This window comes from Denticeps clupeoides, chromosome 3 (assembly GCF_900700375.1).
Source record: "Denticeps clupeoides chromosome 3, fDenClu1.1, whole genome shotgun sequence".
Taxonomy (NCBI): Eukaryota; Metazoa; Chordata; class Actinopteri; order Clupeiformes; family Denticipitidae; genus Denticeps; species Denticeps clupeoides.
The window spans coordinates 11,477,724-11,504,057 of record NC_041709.1 but is presented as its reverse complement, the minus strand read 5'-3'; the positions used below and the strand labels follow the sequence as shown (position 1 = coordinate 11,504,057).

The 26,334-nt window shown below is 40.0% G+C and overlaps 1 protein-coding gene across 17 annotated transcripts in view; it reads left to right on the top strand.

Moving 5' to 3' along the window:
• Positions 1–24,165, top strand: part of fcho2 (FCH and mu domain containing endocytic adaptor 2) — a 39,034-nt gene extending 14,869 nt beyond the window's left edge. Inside the window, exons 8-31 of one of the 17 annotated variants that reach the window (XM_028973977.1) lie at positions 3,184–3,280; positions 6,269–6,313; positions 6,499–6,568; positions 6,673–6,694; positions 6,855–6,902; positions 7,115–7,172; positions 7,496–7,671; positions 11,338–11,362; positions 12,078–12,131; positions 12,508–12,552; positions 13,649–13,685; positions 13,768–13,856; positions 16,288–16,362; positions 17,422–17,976; positions 18,579–18,694; positions 18,796–18,925; positions 19,629–19,688; positions 20,255–20,366; positions 21,663–21,818; positions 22,172–22,304; positions 22,406–22,605; positions 22,773–22,837; positions 22,921–23,085; positions 23,244–24,165. In XM_028973977.1, the coding sequence (XP_028829810.1) occupies positions 3,184–3,280; positions 6,269–6,313; positions 6,499–6,568; positions 6,673–6,694; positions 6,855–6,902; positions 7,115–7,172; positions 7,496–7,671; positions 11,338–11,362; positions 12,078–12,131; positions 12,508–12,552; positions 13,649–13,685; positions 13,768–13,856; positions 16,288–16,362; positions 17,422–17,976; positions 18,579–18,694; positions 18,796–18,925; positions 19,629–19,688; positions 20,255–20,366; positions 21,663–21,818; positions 22,172–22,304; positions 22,406–22,605; positions 22,773–22,837; positions 22,921–23,085; positions 23,244–23,266 (2,556 nt within the window). In that variant the 3' untranslated portion in view covers positions 23,267–24,165. Of the gene's footprint in view, positions 1–3,183; positions 3,281–6,268; positions 6,314–6,498; positions 6,569–6,672; positions 6,695–6,854; positions 6,903–7,114; positions 7,173–7,495; positions 7,672–11,337; positions 11,363–12,077; positions 12,132–12,507; positions 12,553–13,648; positions 13,686–13,764; positions 13,857–16,287; positions 16,363–17,421; positions 17,977–18,578; positions 18,695–18,795; positions 18,926–19,628; positions 19,689–20,254; positions 20,367–21,662; positions 21,819–22,171; positions 22,305–22,405; positions 22,606–22,772; positions 22,838–22,920; positions 23,086–23,243 lie in introns of all 17 variants that reach the window. The other 16 variants (XM_028973976.1, XM_028973979.1, XM_028973978.1 and 13 more) reach the window with 16 other exon arrangements.
• The last annotated feature ends 2,169 nt before the right edge of the window (positions 24,166–26,334 follow it).

Genomic DNA, 26,334 nt, shown 5'->3' with positions numbered 1-26,334 from the left:
ATTCGCCCACTGATCGGACACAAGATCTGAGTTGCGCAGCTCAGATGGCAGCGTTCACTCTCAACAACAGGCATACTAGCCAATAAGGCAGGCCTTTGTTCGTGGCCAAACAGATCGATACAGATTCAGCATTCGTTAATGTGTTTTGTGTTTCCCATACTTCCCATACTATCCCACCCTAAATGACCAATCGCGTCAGACTGAGTGACCCTCACACATCTGTAAATGACTATTAGTAGCCCAGTGGGTAACACACTCGCCTATGAACCAGAAGACCCAGGTTCAAATCCCACTTACTGCCATTGTGTCCTTGAGCAAGACACTTAACCCTAAGTTGCTCCAGGGGGACTGTCCCTGTAACTACTGATTGTAAGTCGCAGCGTCTGATAAATGCTGTAAATGTAAATGTAATCTGTCTCAAGGCAGCATGTGAGCTATCTCACTAGAGTTTTTTGCTTTTATATAGGTCTTAGTGCCCTAATACTGTATCTTAAGTCTCTTTTTGAAATTCAACCTTGTTGCAGAATTAAAGCCAATTTTAGCCAGTCACACAATGAGATGCGCCGTTTCACTGTGTGCAGCTTTAAATGCTAACGAGGAGGAGAGAGGACAATCGTGGAAATGACGTCATCAACACCATTCACCAACCACAATGTTGCAGTCGTGTTGTCTTGGCATTTTCCCAGAAAAGAACATTATTAACCTACTGGTTCTTCTGAGTCTCATGTGATGGGACTTAAAAAATACAGCATGCTTTATGCATATTGCCATTTCTAGCCACTGCAGGATCATAGACAGTAATAAAAAACTCGTTATAATGTTAAATAATCTCGGATAGTGAAATTGTCATGATAGGGGACCTTTAAAATTTCATCTCTCTGAGAAACTAAAGAATGTCACTTTTTTTTTTTTTTAAGTTTATGCTTAGGAATTTTTTCACTATCAGTGGGTGGTAGTAACCTAGTGCGTAACACACTCGCCTATGAACCAGAAGACCCAGGTTCAAATCCCACTTACTACCATTGTGTCCCTGAGAAAGACACTCAACCCTGAGTGTCTCCATTCATACTTTGTAACTACTGACTGTAATTTGGTGTGGCATCTGATAAGTGCTGCAAATGTAAATGTATCAGTGGTATCCAAATTATGTAACTTCAATTAAACTTTAAACTTCCACTTGAGTATAAATACTCGCCTTCAAATGTACTTACATACCAAAATGTAAAAGTGCAGTAATTTGTTGTGGCTCTAATGTCCTATCATTTCTTTTAATTAATCAACTCACTCTATGGATGAAATCATTTAATAGGATTTCATTAATTAGTCTGCTATGCATTAAAACAATTTCAGTCAGATGAAATGAAGTGATTTTGAAATAACAGGGAAATTGTTGTTTTAAACTGTGTTTGGTTTACTGTTTATTGGATCTGTATATTGTAACAGTTGGCCAAGTCAGGAACTAGTGTTCTGGAAATTCAGAAGACATGCATGATCACACTACACCACCCAAACAAACTAAGTTGCATGGACAGCATTTCAACATGTGGAATTCTCCCGTTCCAAAATAATTCCTAGGTAGTGAGGGTGGTGTCCAAAAAGACATAGCCTTCCCCTCTCTTTGAGTATCTCATACACATTATCTCTTGCTCATGGTCAGACACACTTTCTTGTACACACACACACACACACTCACACACACTCAGATGCAGTGATCTACACACTGTCTGTAGTTCTGCTGGTGGGCAGCTGGCTAGTGACCCAGAGTGAAGCTGCACGGGTGTGAGGCGGACTCCCAGCAGTTTGTGCAAAGTATTATTACAGAGCACAGAGACTGTTGGGAGTGTGCAGGACGATGCTGCCTTTGTGACCAATTTGAAACTAACTCTAACGCACACACTTTAATTTGTAGACACCATCTCCATCTTCTCCCTCCTGCTCTCTCAGTCTCTGTTTCCACCTTTTTCATCGCATTTCTGTTGTAGAGGTACAGTAGACTGGTGTCTGGCTGACTGTCTAGAGCCTCGAACCACAGTTTTCTTTTCTTTGAATTAAGATCTGCATGGATTCTGCTGGATTTGCCCTAAGTGAGTGTGTTAATCTAAGCACTAGTTTCCCACTGTACTGACTATGACCTCAGACTCGTCAACCCTTTTTTTTTTATATATATATCTTCCTATTATCAAATGCATGGGAACGTGGCCGCCCTTTTTCTGGATAGAACTTGGTTTGTCCGGATCATGTTGTGCTGTGCTGTGTTGAGTAGGGAGCTCAGCCTCAGCTGAATGGACCTGTATGCAGGTGCTCTGCCTGTCCTTCTTCATGCACCAGTTGGTGTTTTTCCATGTCTGTCTGTGTCTTTTGTGTGTTATTTGTTTGGTGGCAGCATCCTCATGCTCACTAATGCACTTCACTGGAGAGAAAGGGATTGTGCCTGTCTGTGTGTGCATGTATGAAGCTGCTCTGCTTTGTTGGCAGAAACACAAACATCACAGATGTCATGGTGGATCATGCAGCTACTCACTGTCCTCTGCCCCTCCTCTAAACAAACCAACAAACCAACCTCACATATTTCCCAATAGGCTTGTCAGAAATTGCTAAAACAAAAACCAGCAAAATAAAATGCAGAGCCAAACCATGAAATACCCACTCCATGTAGAGTTGTAATTGTAATGAAATAACAAAGGCATTGAGGCTAGATATTTGGTTGGAATATTCTTAGCTTGTTCCTGCCGTCAACCTTCATGCTCCACAGTAAAAACAAAGGCACGGAGAGGAGCCTCGATGGAGACTAACTGTTACTTTACTTACCTTTCATCACACTCCTCCTTGCTGTGATGTGGTGATTCTGTGTGTGACTGGTCTAAATGCATATCATAACTACATAACTACTTCTCTGGACAGAATCACAGTTCAGAGTTCACAAAGAAAAGGCAGCAAAGCTTAATTTAACCATTAAATTGGACCCTGAGAGGGAACAGTCTAATTAGTTTAATTATCCAAAATATAATTGCTTGTTCAGTGTTTACAGTATCAAACTGCAGTTATATTTTACACTGTCAGAAAGGGTGATGCTCACTTGCCTGGAACATTTTTTTTGAACTCATGAAAATTTTCAGATTATGTTTTTAATGTACATCAGAACTGTAACACATACATTTCTTATTTCTGTCTTCACTTTTACAGGTTCAGAAAGAGTTTGTAAACAACATGGAGAACACTTCAGTAGAAAACCTAATACAGAAATTTGCAGAGAGCAAAGGAACTGGCAAAGAACGTCCAGGTAAGAAATACTTCCATTTAAACCTACCCTTATGTCAGTGTAAAGTTGACTGGGTTGTCAACTCTCATGGGGGAAGGTGACACGCACGCACACCTGTAGTGAAAGTCTTCTGTTTAGAGGACAAGGGCTGCGCTGTGCTAGCCGTCACATGCTAATGCTAGCCACCCTGTCACATGCTATCTGGAATGTTAGGATTGCCCTCCTTTACAGCAGATTACCTCCAATGAGCCTGATGGGCATCTCTGAGGTCTAATTAACCCTCTCATTCCCCTACTCTCTCCTTACTCAGTCATACCAGCCCTATAAGTGTGGTAGCTAATAATGATGTAACGTGCACTTTTCATTTCCCTCCCTTTTTCATCCCTGTTTATATTAAGAAGGTGCACTTTTTAAACAACCACTGAAATATAATGTACGTAATGCCGGTAAGGCCCAGGAACAGTAGCGTAGCCGTTTAGAAAATTATTAGCGCTGTTCAGGCTTAAGTGCACCTAATCAACAGCTGCTTTCACATGGCATCAGGTACACAATGCAAAGTGGTCCCCTGTCCAGCCGTGTCTGTATGTACACACACCATGACCTCCCCCGCCGCGGCGCAGCGACCAGGGCCCGTCCGCCCCTCATTTGTTTCGACAGCAGAATTAATTGAGGCTAAAAACAGTTTCAGAAAATTCCTGCTGTATCAGTCTGTTCATTAGGGATCGCGCCGCTGTCAGAAAAATAACCTGACCGGCCTGGTGATTAAATAAGCAGAACGGTGACCGGTCCAGTGCCTTCTGAGGGAGAGAGAGGTTGAATAAACTTTGTACCGCGGAAACAATCCCGAAGTGACATGCTGCGAGGCGGGGGGGTGAGCGGTGTTCACCGATATCCAGCTGGGCTGTCAACTGGCAGCGGGCCAGGCACGCAAACCTTCCCCGGCTCCGAGTGCCATGCGAAGCATATGCAATTTAAAAATGCATCCTCTGTTCATGCATGACTTCATGCTTCTCTGTGTCTCACACATACACAAAAGAGAGGGGGAAACATCATATTTTGCTACAAGCCGAGGTGTCTTTCTGTATATGACAGTTTTAAACTGTTCTCTAAGCCTCTGCCTGATTTTGGTAAGACTGGCATGAATTTTGTTTGCTTTGGTTTATGTAAATGTTGTCAGATGTTATAGGACCATGTTGTCATTGCTTGCTTCCTGACTGGATGTTGTTTTTCCCCCCTGTTTGAATTGTTTGCAAAGGTTCAGAGTTTTTCCTCATGCTAAACATTGCATCATATTTGGATTAAATATGATTTGTTCCACTGGTTTGGCTGGTGTGGTGTTGTATGGGTTGCATAGTATTATTTGCTTGACAAACATATTCTTCATAAAATTCCTAACTTGAGACCAGATAAATCAGATTATATATTTTCAAAATAACCTTTGTTTCTTATTTCATTGCATGGGACCTTAATTTATCGCTATTATATGCATTTAAAACATATGTTTACTGTAAGGAGGAGCCGCAGGGAAAGAGCTCATTGTCATTACAGGGGACAACACTGTCAACATGACTGACTGGACCTAACTGTTCTGATTAGGCATGTGTAATTGCAGATTTTGATACTACAGTAACTCACTGTCACCTCTTGAGGTACAAAAGGATATTGCATGACAGGGCAGGTGAGTGCTAGCTGGTTAGCATGCTGTCTGCAGCAAATATCCCTCCAACAGAATGCAGAAGGTATGTTTAACATTAAGTCTGTGTAATGTATACATTAAATACATATAAAACCTATAAGAGCCCACTATACACAAATAAACACCCTAGTTCTAGTTTGAAACATAAACTACAGATGTTCCTGCCAAATACATAGCAATCTATTGGCAATTGTACAATAAAGTTACCTATAGAAAAGAAAGCATTTACACTTCCATTAACATAAAATGAAGTCATTAGCATAAATATAAAATTGCTGTGTTTTCATAAATCTATGTAGAAGTGTAGGTTACATTTCTGTAAACTGCCTATTGTCTTAACTGTGGGAATATAAGCTATCTTAGCTAATGGCTAATTGACTGGCAGACTAGGCCTTCACATCCCTCAGTTCTGTCTAGTTCTCTCTAGTGAACTCCACTTTCAAGTTCTAGTGGCAACTTAGTGATTTTTTTTAATAAAATGTGTTTGTTATCAATCCAAGCTGGACTGATCATACAGTCGCCATGTAATGTCACTACAATGAATGGGTGTGTGTGAGTGAGACAGAGAGTGATTCCCACCCTTATAAAAACGCAGCGTGTCAGTGTTTCTTCAACCACGCCAGAAGCGTTGTGTTTCCAGCGCGAAGGCTCTGAGGTAAATATGTAAAATTAATGAACCTCAAATGAAGCGTGCGCTTTGTTTTCTTCTGGTCCAGATTAGATATGGGTCATCAGTCTTTGCAGTTTTTATTCTTTGTTATTTTTAATTCATTTGTTTATTTCATTATTGTCTAACCCATTTGGCTATCCAAATATGCATCCGAGCAGATTAATTATCTCACTCGCCCCCGCCTCACGTGCACTTATGCCAACACCACACAGACAATACGTGTGTATGTGCGTGCGCGCATGTAAGCTTGTTTTTGAGTGTGCGTGTTTATGGGTGCTGGCTGTTAGTAGTGTTTGTTCTGAGTCAGTGTGAATTGTCACATCTTGCTGAAGGCCACCAGACACACCGTTGACTCTGATGCTGACCCTGGCCACCCTATGGGCACAGCGTGTGACTGCCGACACACTGCATGTCACGGCCTGTCCACACTTGTGTGTTGTAATGTGTGTGCTGTGTGACAGAGGTGATATGGCCACAATATGTTTCACCACACTGCAAGTGTTAGTGTGAACATGATGAGTTTGTTAGTTTTAGATGTTTGCGTGCCACACTGGCTGTTCTCAGAGCCGATTTATCCTATAAATACACACGATCATATCAGAGCCCCGAAAGTGATGCACTTTATTGTGCTTAACTTTTGTAGGCCCCATTGACTTTGAGGAGTGCAATGTTGCAGCTGCTACAGAAGGTAAGAACAAAAACAAAAAGTGTTTTTTTTTAACATAGTTTAACTGTGCTTTCTTCTTTCTTTCTTTTATTTATTTTGGAATCCATTGAATTGTCTTAAATATGCCAATTGAAGTAGACGTAATGGCAAATATTTCTATTGTAATTTATCTGTTAAAAAAAAAAAATTTAATCATGTGAATTTAGGAGCAAAACCCCGGAAGAGGAAGCCATTTGTTATTCCTGGACGGCGGAAGGACAAAGACACAGATTCCACGTGAGTGGTAGACACACACACACACACACACACACACACACACACACACACACACACACGTAATGACATGTATTTTCATTTTGATTTCAATTTTTTTTTTACAGGGAGTCTGCTGAGGGAGAAACAGTGAGTGCATGTTTTAAAAATTTTCAGTCTTCACTCTGAGGCAGACTGGAACTGCCGTTATAGTCTGTGTCTCTGATGAATCACTGGATGCAGCAGTAGATGCAGTATACGTGATTTGTAATGCTATTATCTTTGTGATTACGTCTTTGTTCCTGTTCAGAACACTGCCAATGGTGCTCTGCCAGGTCATTATGGAGCCATTGATGCCGTGAGTGTTTTTTTTAATTTTTTTTTAACCTTATATCTAAGCCCTGCTGTACTGTTTTTGAGGGAATTTACAGAAATGGGGATCACAACTTTTCATAATTACAATGTGTTGTAAATATAAGCCAATGACAAATGTGCAAAATGCTGGAAATCCAGCACAATACTTTGCAACACCCTAAATGGCACCATAATTAATGGTTGTTCTGTGTGCAGAATGAACCCCAGGTGGACGAGGAAGGCTACCGAATCCGACCCGAAGTCAATGAGAATGATATCCTTAACATCATATTTCTACCCAGGCTTAGCAACAAAACCGATTTACCACAATCCTAATGAACAATATTACAATGAATTTTGTCCAATCTGTGCATAGTATTTATGTATGTAATATAAAAAGACTATTTATTAATATATTCTAGTCACATAAAATGAAAATGTTTCATTTTCATAAAATATTAAGAATCATGGATTAAAAAACAAAAGACAGTCAGCTCATCATGACTCAGCTCTGCAGCAGCTGAACTTCTGTGTCTTTGACTTTGTTGTTGTGAAGGTGATTGTTATATGCTCCCTGATCCTTAACCACTGTTGCACATGCCAAAGACAACTCATTCTACTCGTCCAGTGACTCTGAGGAAGAGGACGACCGCAGGAAAATCCATGTGGAGATCAAACCAGTTCAACCTGACAATGGCACACACCAGCACCGCGCCACCATTGATGAGCTCAAAGCCTCCATCGGAAACATCACCCTCTCACCTTCCACTGCAGTATGTTAAAACATTTCTTCTCAAATATTTATGAAACATTTATCCACCCACAAGTTGTTAAATATTAGTTAAATGTTGTTCATGCACTTTAGCCTCTACCATAAACACAAAGAAAACATATATATGGATAGTTATGTTGTTGTGAAGCAGAAAACCATATTATTAAGTTTGGCCTTCTTCAATATCAGCCAATAAATGCTGTTTTACATTTCAACCAATATGGTCCATTATGGATCAGAAATCACTAATCACTATTTAACCTCAGTATAAACCTTGTACAGACACACACACACAGCCAGTTTATACTGTAGAGTGTGAGGAAATCACAATAAAATGCTACATACTCATTGATACACTTATCAGTATGGTATGATAGATGGTGGTAGTAGCCTAGTGGGTAACACACTCGCCTATGAACCAGAAGACCCGGGTTCAAATCCCACTTACTACCATTGTGTCCCTGAGCAAGACACTTAACCCTAAGTTGCTCCAGGGAGACTGTCCCTGTAACTACTGATTGTAAGTCGCTCTGGATAAGGGCGTCTGATAAATGCCATAAATGTAAATGTAAATGTAAATGTTAAAATCCTCAGTGGGCACTAGGTGGCAGTATTAGCATACAATACTGCTAGACATCACAGGAGATGTTCTCAGAAAGAACAGATTCAGAATCCTCAGCATCCAAAACTTATCCATGATGTTAATAATACAAATGAACTTGGACCCACTACCTGACAACTCCTGATTACTCACTGGTTATAAAACAGGTCTCATTTCCCATAAATGCTAGACTTCTGTCCAGCCTTTGCCCTGCTTGTTAACATGGTTTGCTCCTGCATCCACATGTGGCACCTTAGGATGAGTGAGGAAGTGTCCTTGTTATCTTAACCCTTTTCTACTTAACCCCTGCCTGACCAGTAGTCTTGACTGTAACTTACATCAGACCAGCATGGCGTAAGTCCTGTTCGCGTGCGCAGATCCTCTAGCCTGGCGGGTCCTGTTGTTCTGAAACATCTGTGCGTTGTTGGTAAACAAGTCCATGTGTCTTCCTGTGTGCGTGGGTTTTCAGGGCAGGAAGTACAGTGTTTGACTTAGAGAGAGTGTGTGTGTATGTCGGGGGGGGCTTCACCAGCTCAGCTGGGAAAAATTACCACAGTCGTTCCACTGTCCCTTCCCTTCATGAAATCTTGAGGTAGGTATGTACGAGCAACACTAGTTTGAAGCAGTTGGCAAATCAGTAAAAATGTATTTATATTGTGCTCTTCTACATAACTTTGCACCATGCACACTCACACAAAACTCAATCAATCAGGGGCAGTGGTGGCGAGTGGCTGCCCACTGCTCACTAAGAGTGATTGGTCAAAAGCAGAGGACACATTTTGTTGTGTGCACCGCGTGCTGTGCTGCAGTGTATCACAATGACAATCACTTCACTTTCAACCAGTAAATTTAATTTTGTACAGAGCTTTTTCAATGTACATTGGCATAAAGTGCCATTAGAACAGTGCTCAAGGCCCCTAATGAGCAAGCCAAATGTGACCGTGGCATGAAAAAACTGGGAAAGGAAGGTACCTTAAAAAGGAACCAAGGCTCAGCAAGGGGAACCTCCTCTTGTCAGGTCACTGATATAGTGCAGTTTGAGCTGCATCCAGGAATCCTTGAACATGGCCACTGACGTTTGGACTAAGGAAGTTCTTAGAATTTCACTAGGATTTTTTTTGTAAGAATCTCTTTTACACAAGGCTCATCCAATTTTATGGGATGTTTATTAAACTGAGGTGAAACTCTTCAGCCAGTCCAGTCAAATAGTTTCGTCTTCCCAGTAGGATACAGATTTACTCAAGGGAAAATTATTACACCATCAAAATGATAGGGTTCTTGTAATTAAAGTTTAGATCCAGATCACCTTTGAATGAAGTGTTAGCAGATTTGAGGTTTAATAATGGACTATGCAAGAATCATAAAAACTTTGGGTTTTTAACACAAAAATCATATTTAACACAAAATCATTGGTTTGCAAGTGGCTGGCTGAAAATGTTTTAGATTTTTAAAAATTTGAACATAGGCCAACACCACCAACCAATCATGTAGATTCAGCATTCCATTAAACATTTTTATGACGCTCCATTAATCAAGCCTTAAAAAAACAACAATACAGACAACTGTGCCTCCCACTGATGGCATTAGACCAAAAAACACTGCTGATCTGCAGACTCTTCATATCGGTGGATCACTGATCCTGTTCTGCGACCCCTGTGGCCAAATCAACTTTATGCACAGAAACACTTGTCCTTTTAAACGTTTTTATCAGTTGGTTGCTTTCCCTCACGCCCGTTAACCCTTGTTCTGTACCCCCCGTGTCAGAGTGATGCATTTCTAAAACAACATGTCTGCCAGAGTGCCAGTTTAGGTAGGCAGCTGTTTGTTTTAGGCCTTCTCACCACAAAATCCTTATTCACCTGTATTTTTGCATCATTAGCATGTGTCCTTCACAGACACACTTTGTCATTTTTCGAAAGGCCTGAACTCGGCACTGACCGAATAATTAATGGGCTTAGCAAATGGCAGGATTTAACTTTTCAAATATTTTTCCATCCAAAAAGAGGAGGGAAAGAGTCCCGCTTGAGTCTCTGTTTATCTTTTACGTCTTTCACTTTCACCTTTAATATCTGAAGATTTCACTCCATCGTGTTTTTGTCTGCTCCTTCTCTCCATCAAACCCCCTTTTTATTTTAGTTTTTGCTCTTTCATGTTGACAGATATGTTTTGTGTTAAATGTTCTCAAGTTAAAAAATGTAGGTGATGACGAATGCCATGTCATCTGGTGTAGATTATTTAGAGCATTTTTCTTTCCATTTTTCATCCATTTTCCTACTTTCACTCTTCTGTGCTGCCTCCTCTCTCTCTCTCTTTATTTCTCTCTGTCTTTATTGTAACAGCAGTAGAAGAAGGCTGGTGTGTGGCCCTGGGAGCTGTAATTGAACCCATTTGCTGCTCAGTGCCTGTGGGACCCAACTCTGGCTTTAGTTCTGTTTGTATGTGTGTGCGTGTGTGTGTATGTGCGTACGCTCGCAATTTATCTTTGTGTTTTTGTGTGGACTGGTGTGTGTGTGTGTGTGTGTGTGTGTGTGTGTGTGTGTGTGTGTGTGAGAGTACCATTATCTTTTCCTGTGGTTTAGCACATTTTGTGTGTTTCCTCTCTGCCGGTTATCTCTTTTAAGAAATTACCCTCTCTATCGAAGTACTTTATTAAAATTTTGTGACTGACTAGGTCACACAGAAGTGTTTTTCTCCTGAACGCTGTCACAACTGGATTAATTTACACCCCCTTAACTGTGTTTCAAGAAATTTTATGTGTGTGCTATTGCAGGGGTGTAAAAAGTGATTCTGTCTGTTCAAAAATATTCTTTTTTGGAAAATTGAACAATAAAATGCTGCTTTAGTTGCAAGGCGTTGTTAACTATAGTTAGGTACAGTTAACAGCCCTGCAGTGTTTTCTCTCTGGCTTATATTCCAGTAATGTAGAAAATGTGTGTGTGTGTGTGTGTGTGTGTGTGTGTGTGTGTGTGTGTTTTTTTACAGCATGTAACTGATGAAAACACACACCATGTGCTGATAATCTTTAGCAAATTACTATCTAATTTTAAGTCTCTTTTTATACTGCAGGTTCAAATGAAGAAGAATCAGTCCAGTGAGTATTTTATTTCTTTTTATTTTTTTTATTTCCATCATCCTCTTCCTCCCTCCAGGCTTCCTTGTGACGTGTCATTTCTGAAAACAGACGAACACTTTGGTTCTTTGGCTTCATTTATCTTGGCCTGGGGTATTTACTCAAAGATCTCTTGAAAGCCAACTTCTGCTCTGTACAAACAGAGACAACTTTTTAATGTGTTTCCTCCTCCTGTTATGAGCAAGATTAATTGCTTAATTGTGTGTGTGTTTTGTTTGCAATTGCAATTTTTACATTTTTCCTTGAGCCTCTTTCCCCACCCTTGTTTAAATGGACGCAGATGCATGGTGCAATTAATCGGATGGATTTGTGCACGTCCTGCAATGGGTTTGTTTTCACTGACATGCTTTGAACTTCTCTACATGTTTGAAAGCGAATACCATTTGTAATAGTATAGTTCAAAAAAGGAAGAAACTGTCACTCTGATTTGCAGCTTAGGACTTTTTTTTTTTTACAGAGGAGAACGACCAGCAGCATTTCAGACCCTGTAGCCATAATGCACCATGGCCATGCACTCAGATCTGTTGAATAGCATGAATTAATAATTTCAGTGTTTAATTTCAACAAATGTTGCCAGAGCATTGGGGAAAGGCTTTTTTTTTGTGCCATGGTGTTTCATTTTAGGAAGGAGTAAATTCTCGTTTCTTCATGTGTTTATTATTTTGCATACACTTAGGGGTGTCAGGACTTCAGAAACAAACTTCATTAAACTCTCATTTAAGTGTGCCTGGTAAGTATGAATGATAGTCAATCTATCACTGCCACTGAGCCGGTTGTACATACATAAACAGACACATATTATGAAAGGGCTGTTTAATGCTTTAGGTGTGAATACAAAAAAAATATATTTTTTGTTTGGATTTTCATATTAAATACATTAACCAGCACACAAGTTAAATGGCTATGACTTCCATAAACAGAGTACAGCCCTGAAATATGGAAAAGCTTGCTCTAGTCAGATCTTTTATGCCAAACATATCCTAGTCCTCAGTCCTAGTTTTTTTATATATATCGATATATACACACACACACACACATGTGGACAGTGCACCAGTGCTGTCTGTGTACTTTTTTTTGTTAACTTGTGTTATTTCACACACGCTTAGTGCTGTCACGCCACAAACAGTCTTCTTTAAACTCTCGGCTTAATGGTGAGTATTGGTAACCCCATTGTGCCCTCACTGTGCAGAAGCACACTCTAATACCTGCCTTTACCACGCAAGGTTCTGTACTCCGTGTTAGTCTAAACACTAACTAACTGCAAAATAGTTATTCACAGCCATCTTGGTTAAATCACATGACGTTTCAGAGAACTCAAAGGACCAGGTGCTAAGGAATAGATCTGTGGAAATCATGTGGAAATGGGGCTTTTCTTTAGCTTTTGAATTAATCAAAATCCATCAGATCTTTCATTCTGTTTTCCTCTCAGATTTTATGAATGTCCCCTTCTCTCATGTAGAGTATATCTAGTGTTTTTTTTAAATGTCATGTGGTCAGTAAAAGTGACACTTTTAGAAACAAAGGTTCTGGCAAAAACTCAGAGCTGTCCTTTTTGCAATAAATCCTGTTATACTGTTAACCTGATCTGAATGTCATGGCTTTAAACTCTTGACTGTTTTGATGGCATTCACAGTGCCAGAGAGAGAGGGTAGTGGGCTCATGGCAAACCCTGGAATTTTTTTTTCTGCAGATACTCCTGTCCCTGCAGCCCTTTTTACTGACCATTCTCTTCCTTTAACAGGTCTAATGATTTGTAGAGGTACCAATGAATTATGTGTGCTGTGGGCCAAATGGTACACTATCATTCAAAAGTTAAGGTTTTATATTGGACACACATTGTCCATAACATTAAACCAAAAGTCCAGACATTATTAAATGACTGTTGATAAAAGCTTAATTGATTATTAGAAAGCCCTTTTCAGCTATCTTAATATGTCTGAAAAAGTTGCACTGATTAAAGCAGCAATGAAACATGCCTTTTTCACTCTAGTTGAGTGCATTAGCAGATGTGGGTTCGACTAAATCATTATGTTGTCAATGACCATTTTTAATCCATTTAGTTTTATTTTGTACTCAAACTCAACTCGTATTTTTTCATTGGAAAACAAGGGCTTTTCTAAATTGCTATGAACTTTTGAATAGTAGTGTATTCATGGTGGGGGGTGAAGGTTTTTGATCTCTTACCCGGAATTGCAATATAAACATGTTTTATGTTAAAAACCTTCAGTTCAGTTTTTTTTCTTTTAGGTGATGAGATGGGTAGACCAAGGGCAACTTATAATGAGTGAGTACTGTTCAATGTACTCAGAATCTTCTGTAAAGATGTGTACATTATTTAATCTCTCTCTTTGTCTCTTTGTCAGCAGCAGACTGGCCGATAATGACCTTCTGTTTCTGGATCCATTTGGACCATCCCTTACAGCAGGTTCCTCCTCTTCAGTCTCGTCCTCATCAGGTAACACTAGCACCCATCTCGTTGGTTTCTCTGCCAGCACCAATCTAAAGGACAGATTAGTTGTACAATATAGTATTGGACCAGAAGTAAAATATAGTTCTTAAAAACACAAAACTATTCTTCTAGATTATACTTCTAAAATATTATCTCAATATGTACTCTCAACTACTATGTAGGATGATATCCCACATGACTAAATCTTTCATAATTGCCTGAAAATAATTTGTTGCCAGGAAACAATAGACATTTATAGAACTACATAATGAGGTGGAAAATTTAGTTGAACTAGTTGCTTATTAATAATGGGTTAATTAATATGTAGGTTATTTATTACTGTTGCTGTTATTATATTTAATAATGCAATTGCCACAACCATTCATAAAAGCAATATACAGTGTCCTACCCAAAAAGTACACATTTTACTGAGCGGTAGTGACTGTACAATGCTGCACAGATACTGCATTATGAGCTGTTGGTTCATGTCAAAGATGCTGGGCGGTGATAACCGGGACACCCACACACTGTAACATCTGTACAAGAGGGAAGGAGAATCTCTGTGCAGTCAGACAGGCTTTGTTTTATGTCTGTGCTCCAAAAGGACCACCCAGCCAATAACTCCCCCTTCTGCCGGGCAGTAGTAAGTCACACACTTCCCCCTCCTCCAGGCCACTGTGACAGCGAGGCACTGCACTGACCTCGTCCATTATTGATGATGTGTATGGGCTAAAGAGAGCGTCTGGCGTTTTAAAGCTCCCATTGGCCATCTGAAGCTTTTATTTTAATACATTTTCCCCAGTATGTTTTAATAATGTATTTTATTAATTCATTTTAATACTGAATTTCTTTTTCCTTTAGTATAGAATTTTTATAGCCATTTAATATAGTTTGTATAATTTTGTTTATTTTTGTGGTCATTTATTTATTGGTTTATTTGGGGGATTCTCTAGAAAATGAAACCAAAATGCTAAAAAATTCTATAATATTTTTGTGCTTTTACTTATCCTAATATTTAAGATGTGAACATAATTTAATTTCAAAGTATTTAAAACACTGCTATCATATGTTAAACTTAACAGCACTCGTGTAGCTTTTTGACATTGTTGTCCTGTGCATCACATCATCTTGGTCATTTTAGTTGAATATATTGGTATTGCATAAACATTTATTTTATTGAAGTGTTGTACAATTTTCACACTCATTATACATTGAAATATTTGGTGCGGTAGTTCTGTCTGAATACTTATAGAGCATTTTATTGTGGAAGTTGCAATAGTTTTGCAAAAAGTTTTCAAATTGCTTGTATGGCTTTTGTCACAACTGTATTGAACTACCCAGTTTTAAGGCATGACAAGTACCACATGTCACATGTCACACTTGTTCATAGTGCTGACCACCAGTTATGGGGATAATGTAACTTGTGTTCTCAAAATGTCCCATGCATCACTTAGAGAACCATGCTTTTTTTAAAAAAAAATGTTACATTTAATTTATATTTTTAATTGAGGATTGCTTCTGAAAGCCTTGATTTACCCTTCACATATTCTCTTACTTTTATCTCATATTCTCAGAACAATCTTCACAGGCTACATATATATCATAATATACTGTATGTGTTTATAATTATAGGAAACAATTTTATTGGTTTGGTGTTTGTTTGCAGAGTGCTGTGGCTGACTCTGTGTGTGGCACAAATGTATTTAAAGTGGATGAGCCTGTGTGTTCAATTTCAGATAAGCTGTAATTAAGATTTCACTCTTCCATTTTTGCCATTCATCATCAGTTGGCTAGAAGTTTCTTTTGATCTACTACAAGTTTTTCTTCACACAAATCTGTTCTGTTGCTTAGAACATGTTTTTCTTCACACAAATCTGTTCTGTTGCTTAGAACATGTTTTTCTTCACACAAATCTGTTCTGTTGCTTAGAACACGTTTGATGATAGTGATGCCTTTTTTCTTCTTTACCTGATGACCTGTCTGCATGGGGCAGTGGCAGGGTTCCTCTTGCATTATTATGAAAGTGGGCTGAGCTGTTAAATCACTGAGGGGACATGTTTACATGACCTCTTATACTCTGTTTGACTGCAAAGGATCAATCACCCTGAAAATAGTATACAGTCAGATCAGACTACCATTTCCACCACCATCTCAATTTCAGGAAATAAAAATGCCCATGCCAGTGTATGGCTGTTTTCTGATGGAGTAAATTAGCATAAAACAGCTCCTGAAATTACATTATTCATCAGTAATCAAAAAACATTTCTGCACAATAGAAGAGGTATAGATGGTGTCTGAGAAGCAACCTTCTCTTGTTCTTCAGTCTCTTTTGACTTCTCGGGGAGACCAGACCTCCATATCACCCCTTAGCAACATTCATGAATTATCCAAACTTCATTGATGTTTCTTTTGTTTCTCCTCTCACTCCTTTCTTTAGACCTTGCATCCATTTTCTTTTTACCCCTTCTCCCACCTATTCACCAGCAGAATTGTTGGGTTTCTGACAGCCCAGGTAACAGCGCTGCACCATGTATGAAGGTTGAAATGTTTAATACAACTCTTAAAGTGAACTAACTTCACTAACAAATGCCATGGTTGCCATCAACGTTGACATTTTAAATAACCAGCTGTCAGTTTCCTGTGATATGTTTCTCATTCTTAAGTATTCCTAGTACATTTAAGAAATGTAGAAATGTCCTAATGGGTAAGGGAATGGACCTGTAATTGGAAGGTAGCAATTCGAATCCCAAATTGCCAAGGTGCCTCTGAAGTGTCACTGAGCAAAGTACCGTCCCCACACACTGCTCCCCGGGCGCCTGTCATGGCTGCCTACTGCTCACCAAGGGTGATGGTTAAAAGCAGAGGACACATTTTGTTGTGTACACCATGTGCTGTGCTTGCTGTGCTTCACCATGACAATCACTTCACTTTCAAAATTGGTGTGTGCAGAGTTTACATTATTAATGTGATCCAGCAGGTCTCTGCGACACCTTTTGCTCAGCGGCTGCACAGATAGCCTTGCATGTGTGCACAGCGCTGGTGGGGCCACACTTAAAGCACTCAGAAGTGAGCAGCGCTCTCCACTCGAGCGAGGAGTGATGCCATTACGCCCCATTCCAGACTCTGCTCCGTTTAGAAATTATGGTACTCACGTATGCCAGGGTGTCCTATCAGACACGAGCGCCATGCAGGTTGGCCTGGATTGCATGGAGGTGACAGAGTGTTTCCCTCTGTTGCGTAAGGTAATATAGTGATCTTATCCACGTCTGCATCTGAAGCGTGGTTAATGTGTTTAATGGAAATCGAATCAGGATGGATTTCACCAGATGGGGATTTTTTACGACCTTTGTGCTTGGAGTTTGTTTTTGTTTCTGAGTTTGGTATGTTAAGATTGAGCTGCGCCTGCATGGGTTGTGTGTGCCTTGGAGCAGTGACACACTAAACTTTATGCTAAGTGCAGAATATTGTAGGCTATGTTTTGTTTAATTTCCTCTGTGCATAATTTATGCATCTTGGCAACACTGTGTGTTGAAGTTTCATCACCCTCTGTTCTCTCTGGCGCATGCTGCAGTTGAGGTGGCGCAACACCAAGCTTTGACTCCCCTCACGACAGGGCTGCTGCAGCCCAAAGGGGTTCCTCCTCCTCCTCTGGATTCTCCATTGCCACTCCCATCCCCCTCTCCTCTCCCCTTGTCCTCCACTGCCACCATCTGTCCGTGGGAACTTCCGGATGACCTTTTCACTGCTGCTCCTGCCCCAGCCAGGGCCAACAGCGCTCCCTCTGCAGAACCCTCAGGGCCTACCACCTTTACCCGACAGTCCCCAGTAAGCCCTCTGGAGGTGGAGCGGGACGTCCTCTCCAGCCTCACCTGGTCACAGAGCCAGTGGATTGCCTTCAATGATGACTTTATGCCATTTAAGCGTGCAACAGTGGCATCACCACGGCAGCTTCGCAGACCGCGGTCCGTGCCACCTTCCCAGATGGGACTCTTTTTTTCCAGCAGCTCTGCTGACCCGGTTAAGGCCGTGGCCCTGAAGGGAGAAAAAAAACCCTGCCAGCTGGAGTGTTCTTCTGCAGCAGCGGAGGGTTGCGCTACAACAGCACCAGCTAGCCAGAGCACCGACGGTAACCATAGTCAGAGTGGCATGCTGTGACATAATGTAAATTCTAAAAGTGCATGGTAACTAATTTATTTTTATGAATGGTGTGAATTTTGAAACTGGAAATTACCATGAACCTTAACAGTAGTCCTGTCTCTTTTTACTGAAAGTCTCGTTATAGGTCAGACACTGTTAATGTTGTCTTCTATGCACTTTAATCTGTGTGAAAATGTTTAATCTGCACATTAAGTTTTTTGTTTTGTTTTGTTTTGTTTGCTTCGTTTTCAATTTTTATGTACTTTATTATTATTATCATTAATATTTTTTTATATATTTTGTGAATTTACTTTCCTGCTTGGTTTGGTTTGAATAATGTGATTCATTTTGTGTTGTTTTTTGTGTTTGTTGGCTTTAACTTTGTTTCTGTTTTGTTTACCTTATGCACGCTTAAATTTGGTTTTGTTTGATGTTACTTTTTTTGACTGAATTCCTGGTTTTGAGTATTTTCTTTATTTATTTCAGTAATTTTAATACTTGTCTGCTGTCACTGTCTTGCCTTGTGCGTTGTTCTCATCAGCATGTTTTTGTCTAACCTATTGCTCTACCTTTCGGACTCTCTGTGTTCAGCAGCTCCACCAAACAGACCCACCACCCCTTTAAATGCTGCAGCCATTGTGCCTCCACCACGGCCCTCCTCCCGGCCCAAACTGCCAGCAGCCAAACTTGCTGGCATCACCGAGATTGTAAGCAGCCCTTCCCATCCCTTGCCAGACCTGTGTTATTGCTTTCTGCTGTAAGCTGACGTATGGATGGCTGGTGTTGTCTGTGCATTGGTTGGTTGCAGGCTCGGCCCTTCAGCCCTCCAAAATTGTCCAACTCTAGCCCTCCCCCCACCGCCCCCCTTGCACGAGCAGAGAGCTCCTCCTCCCTGTCCTCCAACACTTCGCTCAGTGCCAGCAACACACCAACTGTGGGTGAGTTTGGCGCATATGCACACACACACACATAAAACTATAGTTGAGTGGAGAACTTGCAAGTCCTTTCACTGCAGCAGATCACTCACACATCTCCAGGACTGCATCTTTATCATCATCATCTTCAATGGAATTCTTCACAGTAGCTCAAGGCTTCTTGCGGCACACTCTGATCTCTCCAGCATTGTTGTGGGGGTACTTAAGTCTTCACCCAGCACTACAGGCTATTCAGGATTTAAACGATTTACATTTAGATATCACTTTTGTATTTTTTCCATCTTGAAATTTCAATAAAATTATTTATTTATTTATTTTAAACTTGAATCGTTATGGTTCTGTTTTGTTATGAATGGTGGTTCAGCAGTTTGCAACCAATTTAATATATTTTTTGTAGATTAAATTCCCTTCAAAAATAATCTGCTTGAGTTTTTATATAATCTTCCAAATTTAGATTTGTCCCCCTTTAATGCTAACAAGCATTGAATCCATATTGATTCCACATTGATTCCACATGTTTGTGCCAAACCTAAAGCTCAGTGCTGTTTTTGGACACCCCTTGATGGTAGCCTTTGTGCTACTGGCACTGTGGTGTGGGGGGATTATGCTTCACCTGCTTATCTTTTAGCCCACCCTCACACTTCACTTTGGCTTCTGTCTTCTTTTTTTGTAAACCCACCTTCATCCACTCTTTTGACCCGATAAGAGGATGATGTGTTCATTGGGAAACTACCCACCTTTGAGAAGCGGTGTGAAATCTCAGCAGGTAGAGTACAGAAACACAGATCTGGGATCAGTATCATAATTCCTCTCAAAAAGCTGCTCGTATTGATACTAGATCTGCTTTAATGTGTGAACTAAAAAAAATCTCTAATTCTAACTCTCTGTAGCGTTTGCACCAGAACTTGTTCTATTTTGGGGAATGATCTGTGTGTGTCTGTGCATCTAAGCTGATAATTCCATTAATACATAACCAGATTTGCAGTGATTTTTTTACTTGATACCCCTTATTTATTTTGGTCTGAAGCAGCTGCTGTGTGTTTTTTGCATGAATGGGATGCCACTTCCTGATTTGATCTTCAGGGTTTAGTTGTACTTGTGCCACTTCATTTTCTTAGAACTTATTTTGAATGAGTAAAATCCCCTGAGCTTTGAGGCTCTGGGTTGTAGAGGAGCAATCACTATATTAGGTGAAAAGACATGTGCTCAGCCCTTGACAATGGTGAAATATATCCCCAAATGGGCAATTAGCTTGAAGGAATTGATATAAAGAAGAAAACTCTGGTATATTTTGTATTTGAGTTTGTATAATGTGGTCTTTCTCTCTATTAGGAACATCTCGGGGTCCGAGTCCAGTGACTTTGGGGTCCCAGGATACTTTGCCCATTGCTGTGGCTTTCACAGAGTCTGTTAATGCCTACTTCAAAGGAGCTGACCCTAAAAAGTAGGTCTCATATGACCTGCATGGTCATCAGCATGGTCATGTTTGCCCCCCCCCCACAAATACATACACACTCTCATGCTCACATGATATTCTTTGTTCATGTCAAGTCTTTCTGTATTTCACCATTGCATTTTTCCACTCTGTGATTGTGGAAAGGGTGTGTAAGGCACTGCATGTGGTATGCCTTCTATTCAGTTAGGCCGGCACCATTCTTTCAAAAGCCATAACCCGTGACGGGCAGATTATGGGCTGGGGCAGAGAAAACACACACCCTTTTATTGGGTAACTGCCGTTAAATTGCTGCCTTGCGCCACGATTAGCGAATGGAACGTTTCAGAAGCAGCATCACACACAGCACTGGGGTAGAGCTCCCATGTGAGCTAATAACAGCAGACTGGCTGTGGCTGCTGGCTCTGAGGTGTATTAGGAGGATCAGGTGTGGGATGGGTCTGGAGCCTTTGGTAACCTTTTTGTATGAAAAAACATCATTATATGCTTTGAAATCTGAATTTAATGTGGGATTTAACTGGGCCTGGTCTATATGGTGTTGAAGTTATGACCAGAATTTAAAAAACGTAGTATAGGCTTACTTAGCTAGTTTACAGAGGAAATAATAATTATTATTATTAGCTCGTATCCACTGTCAGCTGCAGTCAAACACACAAGTAAGGAGTATTAATATGAGGATAGTAGGAATAATAACTACACTGCTTTTAAACACAGCATTTAAGCCTTTCCTGGTGTAATAGTAGAGGGAGCCCTGAACCACCAATGGTGTGTGTAATACAGTTTGAGAACCAAGTTTTACACTACTCACCGTAAGTTAGGAATATTATGACAGACTTAGTATATGTCATATGTACGGTGTTTGTTTCACATCAGATATTTTTGTGTTTTCCATGTAATGGTCTCATTGTGTAGATGTGTGCCTTATATTGGGCCAATACCAAAAGGCAACCTTCTCAATGTGGTATCAATTTCAACATTCTGTGGGTATAAAAAGCTGGTATTGTAATTAAGTCATTCCAAATTCATCATTCAAACAGCCATGAACACACAATGTCACTTAATGGACGAGCAGTGTAACCTGGCCATGACGTGCCATTGGGTCGGTGGCAGGCAGTCAGATGTATATGTATTTGCCTGAAATATCTGCTACTGTATAAAACAGAGAAGGAATTAATTGTCTTTGTATATTACTTTGTTATTCATGACTGTTTGTGTGAGTCTAGAGATGTCTGGTTGGGACAGAAATGGCGTAGACTGGTGTTCAGACTGGTTTGCTGGGTCTTGCAGGTGCATAGTGAAGATCACAGGGGACATGACCCTGTCCTTTCCCACTGGCATCATCAAGGTGTTCACCAGCAGCCCATCCCCCAGCGTTCTCAGCTTCAGTCTAAAGAACACCAGCAAACTGGAACAGATCCTGCCCAACCAGCAGCTGCTGCACAGGTCTGTGTGCACATTCATGAACAGATGAGTGGTGATGAGTGGGGAACCAATCACCTTTTCCCCGTGAGAAGTGTGATGGAGGAGCAGTTTCTCAATTTTTGTCCTTCCTTGCTCCCATTGGCTGCTCTTGGGCATGACTAATCAAATCAAGCATGATTTGTGATTTAATAGGTGAAGGGCTGTGCAGCCAAAGGATCCATGAATAATTGATTGCACTTCTCCCTCCTTCCCTGTTTCACTGGTTTCTTTATATATAAAGGATATTGTTTGTGGATCTACGTGCAGTTTGTTGTCATTTGTATGCTCTTCGGTGTCAATGTACATGAATATAAGTTTCATTTTTGTGATTTCAGTGATTCCTCTCAAAGTGACACCAACACAAAAGATTTCTGGTTAAATATGGGTGCCCTGACTACCTTTCTCAGAAAGGCATCAGAACAAAACCCGGCAGCCTCCTACTACAACGTGGACATCCTGAAATACCAGGTTAGGGCTTTGCATCTTTGAATTCATATTAATTATTATTGTTCTTGTTGAGATAACTGGCCATCTTTGACCAACGCATCTCTGATTTCTTGTGGTCACAGGTTTGCTCCAATGGGATCCAGTCCACCCCCCTGAACCTGGCCGTTTACTGGAAGTGCACCCCCAGTACCACCGACCTGCGCGTAGACTACCACTACAACCCAGAGTCCATGGCCCAGCCTGGGCCGCTCTGCAACGTGCAGGTCCTAGTGCCTGTCGATGGCGGGGTGACCAGCATGCAGTCGCTGCCTAGTGCCATCTGGTATGTGATGGAGACGACCTCAGGTTTTAATTGTGCTGACCAGCTTACCCCCCCTGCCCCCAAGTTTTAATTGTTTGAATTTCTGTATTATAATAAGTCATAATATTAAATGAAATTTGATTCAATTGGTTTACATTTTTTAACATTTCAACCTGCTTTTTACACAGGAATGCGGAGCAAAGTAAATCACTGTGGAAACTGAGTGACATCTCTGAAAAGACTGAGAATGAAGGTAGGCACACATCCTCTTTGCTTGCTTGCATTTACATTGTTAGATAAATCAGATTTAATTTCTTGCTGTATTTGCATGCCCAGGTTCTGGCTCTCTCAGGGCGAGGTTTGAGCTCTCTGATGGGCCCTCGAACCCGGCCACACTCGCCGTTCAGTTCTTCAGCGAGGGCAGCACCCTGTCGGGAGTGGACATGGAGCTGCTCGGCACCGGATACAGACTCTCCCTCAGCAAGAAGAGATTTGCTACAGGTTAGTAGTGGCAGCTTAAAGTTCACTTTAAGCCATATGAAATGTGACATGAAATCTTAAACAACTGCAATAGTTCTCAACCTTGGTTGCTATTTGGAAACAACAGATTTTATATTTCTATATAATGGTCTATATGGTATGTGTGTGGGTTCTAACAGGACGCTACATGGCAGACTGTTGATGGAACCGCTCTACCTGGATGCACGTGAACTCTCTTAAACAGAGGATCGTTTCCTGTCCTTTTTCATCCACAGAGATGGCTATGAGAGGGCTATGAATTTGCCAAAGGCCCCTTCTCATGCCTTTTGTTCCTTGATATTTTAAAATCCTGATTGCATATGTTCAAGATGCACCTTTTTTGAGGGGGCCATGCATTTTTACTACACTTTAGTAGCACTGAGCAATTAACACTGTCTTAAAACGAAGAAAAAAGGATAATAAAGCATAATGTCAGGAAAAAAACAAAAAAATCTTAAAATTCTCTGATCTACTTGGACTTTTATAAAGTCAGAGTAGTAGTGTGCTTTCACATGTATAGTTAATATTGTCTAATGGATTATATATAATATACTGTGCGTCACCTGATGAAACAAAGGAAAAACCTGCACTAACAATCTTTAAGGCTGTGTTGATGGACAGTTCTGTGTATTAACGACTGTTAAAATGCCACACAAAGAGGAAGTGAAATTCATTACATTAACCATTAAACAGTGCCCTGCTAACAGGGATGCCGCGTTTCCTGTTTAAATGTTATTTATGCTTTAAACTTTTCTGTGTTTCTTTTCCAAAGTCTTCCCACGTAATTAAAGTTAAGGCTCTGGTATTTCTGTGGGATCTAAGAGGCCTTAATTTAAAGTACTTTAAGTCAGAATCTTTTTTTTTTTTTTTTTTAATTGTCCTCAGTCTTTCTTTTTCTGAGTTACTTTATAATCTTGTGCAATGAAGGTATACATTCTCTGAAACAAAATGGATTCTCCCGTGAGTGGCACTCTTTCATCTTTATAAATGTTAAGAAATGAAGCAGTCTGGGGAAAAAAGAAAACAAAAAAACATAACACAAACCTCAGTGCCTCGTTGCAGTGACTTCTCACTCTCCTTTTGTACCTATAACTGGGAGGGGCATCATTTCTTTTGGTCTCACTTCGTTTTTGTACATTCTTCTTGGATATTGAAGGGAAAATGTTGTCTTAAAACTGTTCTTAGCAGCCGCTTGCTACAGATCACCTTGCAGGATACGCTTTGACTGCCCTAAACATGTAGGAATGATCTGCTGCGTGCTGATGAACAGCATTGCCCCCTCTTCGTGTCATAATCACTAAACAGAGTTCAAAGTGCCAAGATGAACAGACTATCTACAGAACTGCCTGCAAAACCCATTACTGCTCCAAAAAAAGAGAGAGTGATTAACCTAAAAGCCTTAACTCAAGCCTGATATGAGAGTAGGGATAGAAAGAGGGAAGAGGAATAATTATTGCCAGACATCAAATGAAATTCACACTAAATACATTTTGATCAAGTATTATTGTACTGTAGCAGCTTGTTTAATGAAGGCGGACTGTAGCAGAAGTGTAAGTAAGCAAAACACTAATAGAAAAAAAAATCTACAAAAGCCTTAAACCTAACTGGCAATATTGGATGAGTACTGAAATCTGAATAAAACAAAGGCCAGAGGACCGAGTATTGCCTGCTGAGTGGGTCACTTGTGTCAGACGGACATGACAAAACTGGATCAGAATGAATGACCAGCATTTCCAAATAAACCACAGCAGATCTGACTGCAGTTTATCTGTGTCTCCAGGACATTTCTGTTGATTTGCTGCACTGCTGCTGCTGCTGCTGCTGCCGTCTCCTCGGTTTAGTGCAGACCCTGCCTTTGGGGAGTAGGAGGTCTGCTTTAGTCTCAGATTAAGTGTCCTTTGGAACTACACTGCCTGGTGCTGATGGGAGACAACGTTGTCGTTCTCGCCTTGTCCTCAACTGAGTACCACCTCCCTTTAAGGGCTAAGAACCCCCATCATGCACTCTTAACTGTTACAGCTTCACACCATTTATACCGAACTTGTTTTGGTGTGAAGGAAACAGATTTCAGATGATAAAGTAGTCTTTCAAACTTCTGTTTAACAAAAAACTAATAATTATAAAGTTGTCTAAAGCACAAGGCATACAACATTTAGAGTAAACTGCTTTTAATGTTTTTTTTTTTTTTTTTTAGTATCTTTAATATTTTTAATTAGTATTAACCCCAAAAGTAGGCCTGTGGCATTACAGTACAGATAGAGGCAGGAATTAGCGGAGACGGACAGGAGGGCGGTTCTCATTGGCCGTTCTCCTCATTCACCTCTGTACCACAGCTGAGTGTATACATATATGCAATGTATATTTAGCGAGCTGGTTCTTGCTGCCTCTGCATGCGTCTGGTGAATACTCTTGAACTCTCTGGTGAATACTTTTGAGCTTTTTCAAATCTTTTTTTTTTGTTTGTTTACACCGAAATGTTAAACAAAAGCAAAAATTTTATAAATGTTTTTTTCTCATGAAATGTTTTTTTTTTTTTTTTTCAAATATATCTCACATATTGTCTTCATTTTTTGATTTTGACATGTCTGTAATAAATGTGTAATATATAAATATATATATACAAATATAAAACAAATTACACTGTAAATTTGTGTCATGTCCAGTTCTTTCATTTTGACAGTTTTATATTGTTTTCTGGTGAGAAAATATGGATCTGCATGACACTGACAAGGGTTCTGTAACTGCTTAATAAATGTTTCAGTTTTTATGTTTGTTTATCTAACTTTTTGTGATGTAAGACTCATGTAAAGAACGTAATTTTTTTTATTGTCTAAAATTACGTTAGGTTATTAGGAAGCTATTTAGAATGTTATTTAGAAATATATTATTTAATAGTGTATCCAATTTAAACCAGAATATCCTATATACTGAAAGTGGACCTCAAATTTGACTTGATGTAAAAGTAAGAAGTTAATATTATGGTTACAATATTTTAGATTTTTTTTAATGCTTGGTGTTTCCCAGAATTTTGCTCTAGGCATTAAGAATTGACATTAACTATATTACTTATTATTATTATTATTATTATTATTATTATTATTATTATTATGTCTTGGAAATCCAGTACTTTCCATCTCTATCTCACAGACACACACTCCCTCCCTCTCCCTCCCTCTCTCTCTCTCTCTCTCTCTCTCTCTCTCTCTTTCCCTTATATAAGGATTTTTAAAG